Source organism: Eulemur rufifrons, chromosome 5 (genome assembly GCF_041146395.1).
Source record: "Eulemur rufifrons isolate Redbay chromosome 5, OSU_ERuf_1, whole genome shotgun sequence".
Lineage (NCBI taxonomy): Eukaryota > Metazoa > Chordata > Mammalia > Primates > Lemuridae > Eulemur > Eulemur rufifrons.
This window is the reverse complement of record NC_090987.1, coordinates 37,942,379-37,955,841: the sequence shown is the minus strand read 5'-3', so window position 1 is coordinate 37,955,841 and position 13,463 is coordinate 37,942,379. Positions and strand designations below refer to the sequence as shown.

The following is a 13,463-nucleotide window of genomic DNA, read 5'->3' as shown; positions in this document are numbered from 1 at the left end:
TTAAGTAAAATGATATCATTAGTCATGAAAGGAGATCTATGATTCTTTTCCTCTCTGAAACCAGTCATTCATATACACACACACTATGCACACCCCACCAAAAAACTACAATTTTTTTTCTATTAGAGAGGAAGATGACATCAATGATGTGACTTCCATGGCAGGGGTCAACCTCAATGAAGAGAATGCCCGTATCTTAGCAACAAACTCTGAATTGGTTGGCACGCTCATTCAGACATGTAAAGATGAACCATTTCTTTTCATTGGAGCTCTACAAAAGAGAATTTTAGACATTGGTAAGTACGGAGTTATGGTTATTGACCTGATAGAATTGTCTTTTTGAGAAAAAATATTATCATAAGGGACAACCTGGGTTGGTTGTCCAGGAACTCTGAGGCTTAAATAAGTAAGGCTCTAGAAATAATCAAGATTTTGTGGGTGTTACAGAAAAATATTTTATTTTAAAAATGATTACTGTGACTTAAATAATATAACCTATGGTTTTGGGTTTAGATAATAGAAGTTCCTATTTTATTCATATTTCTTAATGGGGGAAACGTTGAGTGTAGTTTTACATGAATATATAATATGCTATATTTTTTCTGTCCTAGGCCTTCCTTGATTGGCCTTTAGGCATGTATGTGTCCAAATGCCCACTTATGTTATATGTTTGTGTTTATGAAATATAGGAACAGCCAATGAGAGTAAGTCCCTTTTCCCTTTACTCTGAAATTTAAACCTATCCTCACTTTAAAAGAACTGGGTTAGGCCGGGCGCGGTGGCTCACGCCTGTAATCCTAGCACTCTGGGAGGCCGAGGTGGGCGGATCGTTTGAGCTCAGGAATTCGAGACCAGCCTGAGCAAGAGTGAGACCCCATCTCTACTAAAAATAGAAAGAAATTATATGGACAGCTAAAAATATATATAGAAAAAATTAGCCGGGCATGGTGGTGCATGCCTGTAGTCCCAGCTACTCGGGAGGCTGAGGCAGTAGGATCGCTTGAGCTCAGGAGTTTGAGGTTGCTGTGAGCTAGGCTGATGCCACGGCACTCACTCTAGCCCGGGCAACAGAGTGAGACTCTGTCTCAAAAAAAAAAAAAAAAAGAACTGGGTTAGAATCTTAGGGTTTTCTTTAGGTCCAGTAGTATAGTTGTTAAGTAGCTGCAGTGTGTGAAAGAAAATGGGAGAGAACATATCGTCGCTATTCTGGAGCCAAACAGCTTTTAACTGTTGTTTGATTCCAAACTTACAGTAATGTGAAAGACTGCAATCTCCCCAAGTTAGCTAAAAAAAAAAAAAAAAAAGACACATTGGAGAGAAATTGTTGTGTGTGAGTTAAACCATTTCTTGTATCCTAACCCTGGGACTTATTAGAGACCAGCTATACTTGACCCATGTTAAATTTGGGGGGCCAGTCCTAATAAGCATTGAATATACTTAGGTAAGAACCTTTACATTTTATAATGAAAGTATAACATAAAATGTGAAGGCTTCTGATTTTTATATACCCATGGTATATTTAAGGACTACAAAGTATATTACTAATAAATACTTTAGGTCTACTTCACAATTAGTAAATAAATGTTTGACCTACTGCATGCTATACAAATGACCACTATTTTATATTTCTAATTTAAATTGAAAATCCATTATCTTTCTTTTGTTGTGAAAAACTATAATTTATAATTCTGCAAGATAGGAATTGAGAAGAGCTGATGGTAACATGTTTGCTTTTTGCTTGTGTTTTGCCTCCTTGCCTACCTTCCATTTCCTTCTTTGCATATATCTTTTGTATTGTATAGGAACCAGTTCCTTAACTGTATTATAGAACAAGCCTAAGCACTATACCTTCCTGTAATGGCTTGGAAGATTCACTAATATTTTAACCCCTTAATGACATAATTATCTAGAGCTTTGGTGGAGTATAAGTAGTTACTTAGTTTTATCAATTTATACCTTCCTGTACAAATTTTATTTCTAGTTTGATTTGTATGTGGATTATATTATATAGATAGAAAAATTTTTAGCACTGAAAGAGTATTTTTGATCACTTAGGACAGGGACCAGCACCCCTTTTCTCCAAAAGGCCAGTTAATAAATATTTGTCAGTTTGTGGGTCCATATGGTCTCTGTCACAACTGCTTAACATAGTGCACAAGCAGCCATAGACAATATGTAAACAAATGGGCAAGACTATTGTCTTAGCTTGGGTTGCTATAACAAAAGACCATAAACTGGATGGCTTAAAGGACAATCACTTATTTCTCACAGTTTTGGAGGTTGGACATTTGAGATCAGGGTGCCAACAGGGTCAGGTTCTTGGTGAAGGCCCTTTTCCAGGTTTTCAGACAGCCAGTTTCCTCTCATTCTCATGTGGCTGAAAGGGAGCTAGCTTATTTTCTGGCATGGGACACTTTGTAATTTGTGAGGGCCGTAACTTTATGACCAAATTATCTCCTAAAAGCTCCACTCCAAGTACTATCACATTTGGATTAGGGATTCCACATGAATTTTGGGAGAACACAAACATTCAGTCCATTGCAACTATATTCCCATAATCTTCATTTACAAAGAGAGATCATATTTGACCTGTTAGCTGTAGTTTGGCAATCTCCAATTTAGGAGAATAAGGGGACAATTACGCATTTTCAGTTCTTAATGATGAAGTACAAACTTACAATACAATGGGAAACTTCAAAAATTCTTCTGAATGATCGAAGCTTTTTTTAAAAAGGAAAACCATAGAATGAATGGAATTATGTATTTCTAGGAATGTTTTCCATTTATATTATTGATAATAATAAGCTTTCATCTTTATAGAATAGATCAGAACCATGGCCATTCCTTAAAAACAGAAATTACAAATTTACCCAAAGGATTTTTTTTTGGAAAAAGGATTTTTCTTTTTGAATAATGTTATGAGATTAAATGGCAATGGTTTTTCATTTTTTCTGATTACCTAAATTAAATTGCACAGACATTTAATAAAATCACATAACTAGAATTCAAGCATCAGCTAGAGTTCTTTAATCAGTTATGTTGACTTTGTTAAAAAGTGTTTTATTAATATTTAAAAGAGGGAATTTTTCTACAATATTTAAATTTGTAGCTTTAAGTTGTGTTTTATTACCAATATAGTGAAGGAATTAGAACATAAAGTTCTTAAGCCCTGAAATTGTTTAATTGCAGCACCTGTTTATTTCTCATATTTTTAAAATATGAATTTATTGTTGGATCAATTACTTCTGTTTTATAAATGCATGTGAAATTTTTTTAAAGATTCTCCCCAAATACTAAATATTTTTAAATGCTTATTTTCTTTAAGCATAAAATAGCATGTCATCCTCTAGCTACCCAATATTTACTTGTAATTTTAATTATTGGATTGTTTTCAAATTGTACTGTCACTTTTATAGAACAGGGGTCCCCAACCTTTTTGGCACCAGGGACTGGTTTCATGGAAGACAATTTTTGGTTTCAGGATGATTCAAGCCCATTACATTTATTGTGCACTTTATTTCTATTATTATTACATTGTAATATATAATGAAATAATTATACAGCTCACCATAATGCAGAATCAGTTGGAGCCCTGAGCTTGCTTTCCTGCAGCTAATACTGCTGCTGATCTAATAGGAGGCAGAGCTCAGGCAGTGATGCGAGCAATGGGGAGCAGCTGTAAATGCAGATGAAGCTTTGCCCTCTCCCCTCCCACTCACCACCTGCTGTGCAGCCTTGTTCTCAACAGGCCATGTACTGGTACTGCTCTGCAGCCAGGGGGTTGTGTACTGCAGCTATAAAAGGCAGCACTATTTGTTTATGCTGCGAGTTTTAATAAAGTAAATTTGATTTTTGTAGTATTTTTTCCCTGCTTGAATCAGAGATTGGAGAGGAATTCAGTTTTACCATAATACAAAGTAATGAATTTGAAGGCTTGGTTTAGGACAGGTTTGATAATTTTATATCTTCTTTCTATTGGTTTTATTGTGTAATAATGTCAAAGAATGTATTTAAGAGTTGTTGACTTTTAATTAAAGCATATTTCTGCTGTAGTCATTCACCCTTTGATGAGAATTTAAGAATATGTTTCAGGTAAATTAGAATGGGAAATCAAACAATATTTCAAAAATTTCTGTGTCTGTCTTAAAAACAATAATAGTAGTGGTTTTAAAAATTCATTTAAATTAGACTCCCTAATTACCTATATTTTTAGGTTTGGGTGCCTATTGATACAGGTGTTTTCACTGTGCCTGAGAAATACTATTTAAATACTGATAAAGTTGGTTTACAAATGAGCTTTTTCCTCTGAATTTGTGGTCCAAATTGTTTCCTTGAAACTTTCTTCCTAGTTAGCAGAAGAAAGAAAACTTTGGTTTATTTATGGAAAGGTGATCTAGTGAGAGAGAAGTTATTTAAATAGGTGGATGAAATGATAAGGCTTTGAACTCCTTTCAACTTGTAAATTGATTACCAGGTCAGTTTATCAAAACACGAGTTAGTACTAAATATGCATGGTTAGTAATGGACAAAAAGGAATATAGGTATGTCTTGTAGACAGGCATTAACGGAGACTCAGTCTGAATTCATTGAAATAAATGGCATAAATTGTTAACAGTGTCAAACAGGGCGAAATGTAATTTTCTATTTTTTTAATTACTAAAATTAACAGAATACGGCACTAATTTCTGCAGTTACCATTTTCCTCCCTGAACACTAGACTTGATTTGTGTTCTTATTAACTTTGTCCTATAAATGACCTTGCAAGGAGAATGATTCTAGAGGCTAAGTGAAACAATGTCTATATTTTCTGAGGCTTCAGGCTAGGTTTTATTAATGTAATGTCTAAGATCTTTGAAGTTGTGACTTTACCAGGAAAATCATAATCTCCAAACCTTTATTCATAATGGGTATGACTTCCAGGGGGAACAGAATACCTGCTGTGCTAATTATTTCAATTATCAGCCACCACTAAAACACGTAATGGATTTTCTCTGCTTCCACAGGTAAAAAGCATGACATTACGGAACTTAACTCTGATGCTGTGAACTTGATCTCCCATGCAACACAGGAGCGATTACGAGGCCTTCTAGAAAAACTGACTGCAATTGCTCAGCATCGAATGACTACTTACAAGGTAAAGGAAATCATTAAAGAAGTACAAAGTCTTGAGTGTTACAGGTAGTTTTTTGGGCATGAATTTATATTCTAAATATATTTTTAAAGGAATGATTGAGACATATTTCATATTAGTAGACAATCAAAGACTTGTTCTTAATTTGCCTTATTTAGATATGCTTACATGATGAATAAAATTAAGATAGAGTGTAAAATGGTATCCAAAGCTTTTATGTCAGTGTAGATTGAAATATGTGTCTGTTCTGCTGAGGCTCCTTAAGCTTTTGACTGGGAAGGAGGATATCATAAAGTAGAATATTGGCTACTTGTTTCTCTTCAGTGGTCTGTGCTCTGCTAGCATTCCTGTTCCTTTTTTTTTTTTTTTTTTGCCTTTAAGTTTTGCAGAGATTTATTTATTTTAAAATAAACATCATTGTGTATATTTAAGGCTTACAACATGTTATATATTAACACATATGTAGTAAAACTATTACTATAGTGGAACAAATGAACATATCCATCATCTCACAGTTACCCATTTTTCCCTTTTGTGGCAAGAGCAGCTATAATCTACTCATTTAGCAAAATCCTGAATAGAATATATTATTAACTATAGTCCTCATGTTCTACGTTAGATCTTTCCACTTGGTCCTCTTCTGTTCCTTTTAATAAGTGCATTGAGTGCTCATACTGATGCCACTCCTTGTTGTTATTGACTACAACACATTGTAACAAACTAAATGCAAAAATACCCTGTCTTATCTCTAGTGGTATGAACCAAATGGCTTGCTGTTATCAAGATGAAAAAACTTGGTATGTTTGATTTATACATTTGGAGGAGGGTAAATATATTGGGTGATTAGGGATGAAAAAAAAGATAACCTGGGATAAGAAAAATAAGATAAGCCTTTCCCTTTTTATCAAGAAATGCTGACCGCTAGTTTTTAAACAAGATGGTATGTAGTTAATTTTGTGAGATATTGAGTTTGCAAGAATGGTCATTGCCCCATAGTATCCTAGCCATAGGATAAAAGGAATCCAGGAAAATATCAGCTACCATACTACCAGTAAGTTCCCTGGAGGAATCATTCTATTTTCTTTCCTTTCTACTTCATTTAGAACTTTGGAAGAACTATATATATATAGTTGCTGAGGTCTTCACTTGCATAAATCTTTGTGAGAATTTGCTGGAGTGACTTCAAAATGCATGATCAACAGGAGAAAAGGCTGTGGAAAAAACAAAATTAATATCAGTAACTATTTTTGTGTGTTTCTAGGAATTTGTCCATTTCTCCCAGTTATCTGATTTGTTGCCATAAAACTTTATAATTTTCTTACATTCTTTATTTCTATAAGATCAGTAGTAATGATCCTCCTTTCATTTCTGAGTTCAGTGATTTGCATCTTCTCTCTTTTTGTCAATCTAGCTAATGGTTTGTCAGTTTTGTTTATTTTTTTGAAAGAACCAACTTTTGGTTTCATTAAATTTCTCTATTGTTTTTCTATTCCATTTCATTTATTTCCACTATTTTTTTTTTTTTTCTAGCCAGGGTCTCATTCTGTCACACAGGCTAGAATATAGTGGCTTGATCATAGCTTACTGCAGCCTAGAACTCCTAGCTTTAAAGGATCCTCTGCCTCAGACTCCTAAAGTGGTGGGATTACAGGTGTAAGCCACCACGCCTGGCCTACTCTAGTCTTTATTATTTTCTTCCTTCTGCTAGCTTTGGGTTTAGTGTGCTTTTCTATTTTTAGTTCCATAACGTATAATGTTCAGTTGTTGATCTGAGATTTTCCTTTTCTAATGTTGGCATTTACTGCTATAAATTTCCCTCTGAGCACTGCTTTCGCTGCATTTTATAAGTTTTGATATGTTGTGTTTGTTGTGTTTTCATTTTCATTTGTCTCTAAGTATTTTCTAATTTCTTTTGAGATTTCTTTGACCCATTGTTTGTTTAAGAGTGTGTTAATTTCCACATATTTGTGAATTTTCCAGTTTTCCTCTGTTTTTGATTTCTAGCTTCATTTCATTGTGGTCAGAGAAGATAATTTAAAGTATTCAATCATTTAAACTTTATTGAGGCTTGTTCTGTGACCTAACATGTAGCCTATTCTAGAGAATGTTCCATGTGCACTTGAGTGCAATGTTTATTCTGCTTTTGTTCGGTATTTTTTTTTTTTTTTTTTAGGCAGAGTCCCGCTCTGTCACCCTGGCTAGAGTGCCGTGGCATCAGCCTAGCTCACAGCAACCTCAAACTCCTGGGCTCAAGCAATCCTTCTGCCTCAGCCTCCCTAGTGGCTGGGACTACAGGCATGTGCCACCATGCCCGGCTAATTTTTTCTATATATTGTTAGTTGTCCTGCTCATTTCTTTCTAGTTTTTAGTAGAGATGGGATCTCGCTCTTGCTCAGGCCGGTTTCTAACTCCTGAGCTCAAACGATCCACCTGCCTCGGCCTCCCAGAGTGCCAGGATTTGAGCCACTGCACCCGACCCTTTGGTTTGGTATTGTGTTCACATATGCCAGTTAGATATAGTTGGTTTGTAGTGTTAAGTCCTTTATTTTCTTATTGATCATCTGTCTGGATATTCAACTATTATTTAAAGTAATAGTTGAGTGAAAGGTTAAAAATCCCTAACTATTGTAGAACTATCTATTTTAAAAAATAATTCTGCCAGGGTTTGTTTGCTTCATATATTTGAGAACTCTTGTTTGGTATATATATATATTTTTGATGGATTGATGCTTCTATCAATATATAATGTCATTTTGAACAATTTTTGACTTAAGTCTGTCTTCTCTGATATTAATATAACCACCCATACTTTCTTTTGGTTACCATTTACATGGATTACCTTTTTCCATCCTTTCACTTTCAACTTACCGGTATGGTTTTATCTAAAGTTCAGAGAGCATATATTTTGATTATGTTTTTTATCCATTCTACCAGCCTCTACTTCATTTGGGTGGGGAACCTGCAGCCTTGGGGCCACATGTGGCCTTCTGGATCCTCGAGTGTGGCCTTTTAACTGAATCCAAAGTTTACAGAACAAATCCTTTTAATAAAGATTATGTCAGAGGCAATTGTATCCAGGTTGTAGTAAAGAGAGGAAGTAATCTTAGCATGGGAATATGATTGGGTTAAAATTTAGAAAGTCTGTGTCCCCTTTAAATTTAGTTTTTGTTGTCCCTTTTAAATTAAATCCTGTCAGTAAACTATCTCCAGAGTGTCTGAACACAAAAACAGTAAAGATGAAGTATTTAAAATACCAGTTGTTATTATGTTTAACCTCTATGGTTAGCCTATAATGTATTCCATATTCTATCTTGTGCTATTTAACTTTAAAAACATTTGGGAATTCTTTTTGTATTAAACATGAAGTAAAGTAAGTAGCACTAATACATCCTTATTCCTTAAACTATGTAATACTCTTTTGATCTAGTTAAATACCAACAATAAAAATTTAATTTAAAAAGAATCTTGGGCATATGAAATCTCTCAGTCCCTGTTAATTGAATCAGCCATTAGCATGGGGATAAAACAGATATGGGAGTGGTGTTATACCCATAATTTCCAGACCAGGCACTGACTATTGAGCCAACTGCTTAAAAACATTCAGCTTTTCTGCTCTACAGGCTCCTTGGGGTGTGTAAATCACTGAGATGAGTAGATGGCTGGATGTCTTAAATACTGACTGGGAAGGTCCCCACCCTCCAGCACACACACTGCTGTAGGTACTACAGAAAAGGAAGGGGTGATCATGTAGGCAAAGAATGTTAGAAAGTATTCAGGTTGGAAAGCACTGTTTTACAATCTAGAATATCAGAACAAATGGAACAATTTGAATTTTATCATTTTATGGAACAATTAAGATACATAATCATACTTCTATATTCGTGCTCATTTATAAATTATATACTTAAATTTTTTGACTACAGTTTCTGTCCAAATTCATACCTTAAGGGAATCCTCAAAACAGGGTTTCAGTATTTTAATGTTTGCCATCTTGTTACATGTTGTATTCTGATAGAAGTTTTATTCATTAGTCAAGGTTGAACTGATGGTAACCAGGTAACCAGCCATGGTAACCAGAGTGATAACTTTTGTCTTTGGTATATTTTTCATTGAGGTGATTGTTTCTTTTTGTTTTTCATAGGCCTAAAGTTTAATTATTGGTATTAACATCTGCTGAGGTAAATTATAATTTAACTAAAAAGATCATAGGCAAATGGCGTTATCCTCTTGCTTTCTACTTCCTGTTGTTAGGATCTGCTTGGTTTAATACCTTTTCCCCCTTCTGAGTGAAGTTCATTAGGAAAGCTCTTTGAAACATAAATGGTTAATCACCTCACAAATTTTAAAGATGATTAAAGTTCTGTGGGTTTTTTTAGGGGTAAGTTTATTTAACAGAAACAAAAATATTACTTTCTGAAAATTCAGCTTTCTATTTATTTAGATGATACTCTTTAGCTGATTTATAACAATACTTAATGTAGAATATGTTGCCCAGCATCATAAGACTTTCTTTTCTTTTTTTTTCCCCCAGGCAAGTGAAAATTACATCCCATGTAGTGATACCAGGTCACAGCTCAAATTTCTTGAAAAGCTGGATCAATTGGAGAAACAGAGAAAGGATTTAGAAGAAAGAGAAATGTTACTTAAGGTAGCCAAGGTAAGGGCCTGTGTGATTTATAAGTGAACGTAGCCTAGCAATGTGGTCAGAATTGTCTTTATCTTTGGTTGACTGTCTTGGTTTTATTAGGCCTTTAGATTTCTCTGGAGGATTTCCTAAAATGAAGTTACTAATAGAATGTCTCACAGCCAGGATGGTGTGGTACAGTGACTTTCAGATAATTTAGTTTAATGAGTCATAATGTTTTGTCTCCTCACGTTTGCTGTGTACCAACTGCCCCCACTCCCAGGTAAATATGTTTTATAAAATTTTCAGAGTCTTTTTTAGTGATATGATTTGATGATATATGTCAAATTGAAGTTGAGAGAGGAAAATTTGGAAAGTAAACAGGAAAGTTATGGGTAAAATTAGGAGCAATTTGGGTTATGCGGAACAAAATATAGGATGAGCGGAAATGGTTTAGAGAAAGTAAAAGAGAGAACAGTGAAGCTATTTATTTATTTATTTATTTATTTTCTCCCTTCTTTACACATTTTCTGGACTATTAGTTCCAGATAGGTGAAAGGTAATTCCACAACTTTTTCATTTTGTAGCCCCGCACTTCTTCACAGGCTTAGGGTTGTTGTGAAAATTCTTAAAGGCTGAGTACCAGAGTCTTAATTTTTGTTTTAAGCATCTTAATTTCTAGCATTCTTGATAGCTTCCTTTTTAGAGTATTTATTCCTAATCACATGCCAATTGCTTTTTAAAAATATAATGTATTTTGAAATCATTTCATACTTAGAGAAATGTTGCCAGAACTGTACAAAATCTCTAAACCCCCTTTCCCAAATTCCCGAAATTTTAACATTTTACTGCATTTCCTCTTCATCTCTACCCTCTCCCCCGCCCTTTCTACACAATCATTAGTCTCCTCCCTTCTTCCCTACCTCCTTCCTTCCTTCATTTTTTTTCCTTCCTTCATTTTTTGTATTCACAAAGTTGTATAACTATTAATACGAATTAGTTTTTTCTGAACCTTTTTGAAAGTAGTCTTCAGACGTGACGTCCCACCATCCCTAAACATTGTAGGGATTTGCAAAAACAAGAACATTCTTCCTTATAACCCTCCAAGTCAAGAAGTCAACAATAAAACACTACCATCAAATGCCCAGACCCCATTCCAATTTCATCAGCTGGATCAACCGTGTCTCTTTCTTTCATAGCCCATTTTCTCATTCAGGAATATGTATTTCATTTAATTGTCATCTCTTCAAGTTCCTTCAGTCAGAGTTTCTCAGTCTTTCTTTCATGCTCTCGACAGTTTTTTAAGAGTACAGGCCTTACCTTCTGTAGGATGACCCTCAACTAGGGGTTCATCTAATATTTCCTTATGATTGACTTAGGCCATGCAATCTTGGCAGGAATACACAGAAATGTGGTACATTCTTCTCAGATGATCATATATATCAAAAAGGTCATGCGGATACCTACCAGTTCTCACCATTTTAAATTTGCCATTTTCCCCTTTGTCATGGATTACTTTTTCGTAGGAAGGTATTCTAAGATTATGCCCATATCCTATTCCTTTTTTTTTTTTTTTTTTTTGAGACAGAGTCTCACTTTGTTGCCCAGGCTAGAGTGAGTGCCGTGGCGTCAACCTAGCTCACAGCAACCTCAAACTCCTGGGCTCAAGCGATCCTCTTGCCTCAGCCTCCCGAGTAGCTGGGACTACAGGCATGCGCCACTATGCCCGGATAATTTTTCTATATATATATTTTTAGTTGTCCATATAATTTCTTTCTATTTTTAGTAGAGACGGGGTCTCGCTCTTGCTCAGGCTGGTCTCGAACTCCTGACCTTGAGCGATCCACCCGCCTCGGCCTCCCAGAGTGCTAGGATTACAGGCGTGAGCCACCGCGCCCGGCCGCCCCATATCCTATTCCTCATCAAACCTCCACGTATCAACCATAGCATCTGTTGTGGTATCTGCCTGAATTAGCCACTTCTGTGATGGTTGCCAAATAGTGAGTCTTTATGCCTGTCAACTCTTCTACATTTATTGGCACTCTACTATATGGAAGAACTTTCCTTTCTTCCTTATTCATACCAGTATGGGCTTGTGGATTTCTCTTTGATTCAACAGGTTTGATCTGTTATTAACATTGATTTTGATGCTCGATGCTCCAATTGCTCCTGAGTGGGAGACCCTTCCAGCTGTCACTTGGGTCCTTTAGTCATGTGTCTATCACTAACTGAGCATGTCCTTACTTTTTGGCACAAAGGATTCTGGGCCCACTTTTTATTTTTCCTGCCGTAGCCTTGGAATCAGCCATTTCTCCAGGGAACCTGCTGCTTTTTATTTGAGGATGATAATCAGATTAGATCATACAGTGTGCTCATTGCTGACAGGGTGTCACTACATGTAGGCACTCTCAATGGATAGATCAAAGAATTATATGTATCGTATGTATATATGTACACATAGGTATATATGTACACATAGGTATATATGCACATGAATATACATCTGTAACTTTCTCTTTTTTTTTTTTTTTGAGACAGAGTCTCACTCTGTTGCCCAGGCTAGAGTGAGTGCCGTGGCGTCAGCCTAGCTCACAGCAACCTCAAACTCCTGAGCTCAAGCGATCCTCCTGTCTCAGCCTCCCGAGTAGCTGGGACTACAGGCATGCGCCACCATGCCCGGCTAATTTTTTCTATATATATTTTTAGCTGTCCATATAATTTCTTTCTATTTTTAGTAGAGGTGGGGTCTCGCTCTTGCTCAGGCTGGTCTCGAACTCCTGAGCTCAAACGATTCGCCCACCTCGGCCTCCCAGAGTGCTAGGATTACAGGCGTGAGCCACCGCGCCCGGCCCATCTGTAACTTTCTATATCTGTATGTATATATTATAAAACCATGAGTTCATATGGATACCTCCAACTCCAATCCTGTACCTCAGGGTTCTTTCTATCCATAACCTTTCCATGTTTGTAAAAACTTTCTTCAATAGTCAGAAATTTGGCTTCCATCATCCTTGTTATATTCAACTTATGTCCTCAATAAATTTACTTATTTGATCACTGTAACTAATCTCTCAACCAGCCATCCTGGCTGTCTCTTGTCTGCTATTACAATCTCCTCCACCCCATTTTGTTGTCTACATAATTGGTCAACATGCCCACCGGCTCATTCCTTGATGGGGCTTCCCAATGCCTCACCACCCTATATTCTTGGCCACTAGACTTACTCTCATGGCCTGAACCCCCCACAACCTTGTCACTGTGCAGCTTCCTGCTGTCCCACAGTTTAGTCCCCATACTGTCCCCACACCCCGCACTAGGAAGGGCAGGAAGATGCTCTTCCTTGAGCCCTCAAGTTTTATAAGCAAGCACTTAACCATGGTAATGAGGTGGTTTATTGGTATTTTATTTTCAATTACTGTGCTGTAAACAGGTTATAAACTATTAAATACTAGTTTAGCTATTATTGCATATAATGTATTATGCTTGCTTTCAGTTTGTAAATACCTTTTACTCTTAGAGGTTTTCTGACCTAACTCAATAAATGACACCATCATTCAAGCAAAAAATCCTAGGAGTCATCTTTAAACCCTCTGTTGCTCCTCTCTCCCCACATCTAGTTCACTTTCTAGTGTCTTTCCAAAATGTATCCATCTTCTCTTCATCAGCATTGTCACCACTCTAGTGTAAATCATCTTTCACTTGGACTTT

The 13,463-nt window shown here is 36.0% G+C and overlaps 1 protein-coding gene across 2 annotated transcripts in view; it reads left to right on the top strand.

Annotated features, from left to right (window-relative positions):
- Window positions 1-13,463, top strand: part of TAF4B (TATA-box binding protein associated factor 4b) — a 115,764-nt gene that overhangs the window by 58,230 nt on the left and 44,071 nt on the right. For both annotated transcript variants that reach the window (XM_069468165.1, XM_069468164.1), the window contains exons 10-12: window positions 127-296; window positions 5,004-5,134; window positions 9,663-9,788. In XM_069468165.1, coding sequence (XP_069324266.1) covers window positions 127-296; window positions 5,004-5,134; window positions 9,663-9,788 — 427 coding nt within the window. The remainder of the gene's footprint in view (window positions 1-126; window positions 297-5,003; window positions 5,135-9,662; window positions 9,789-13,463) is intronic.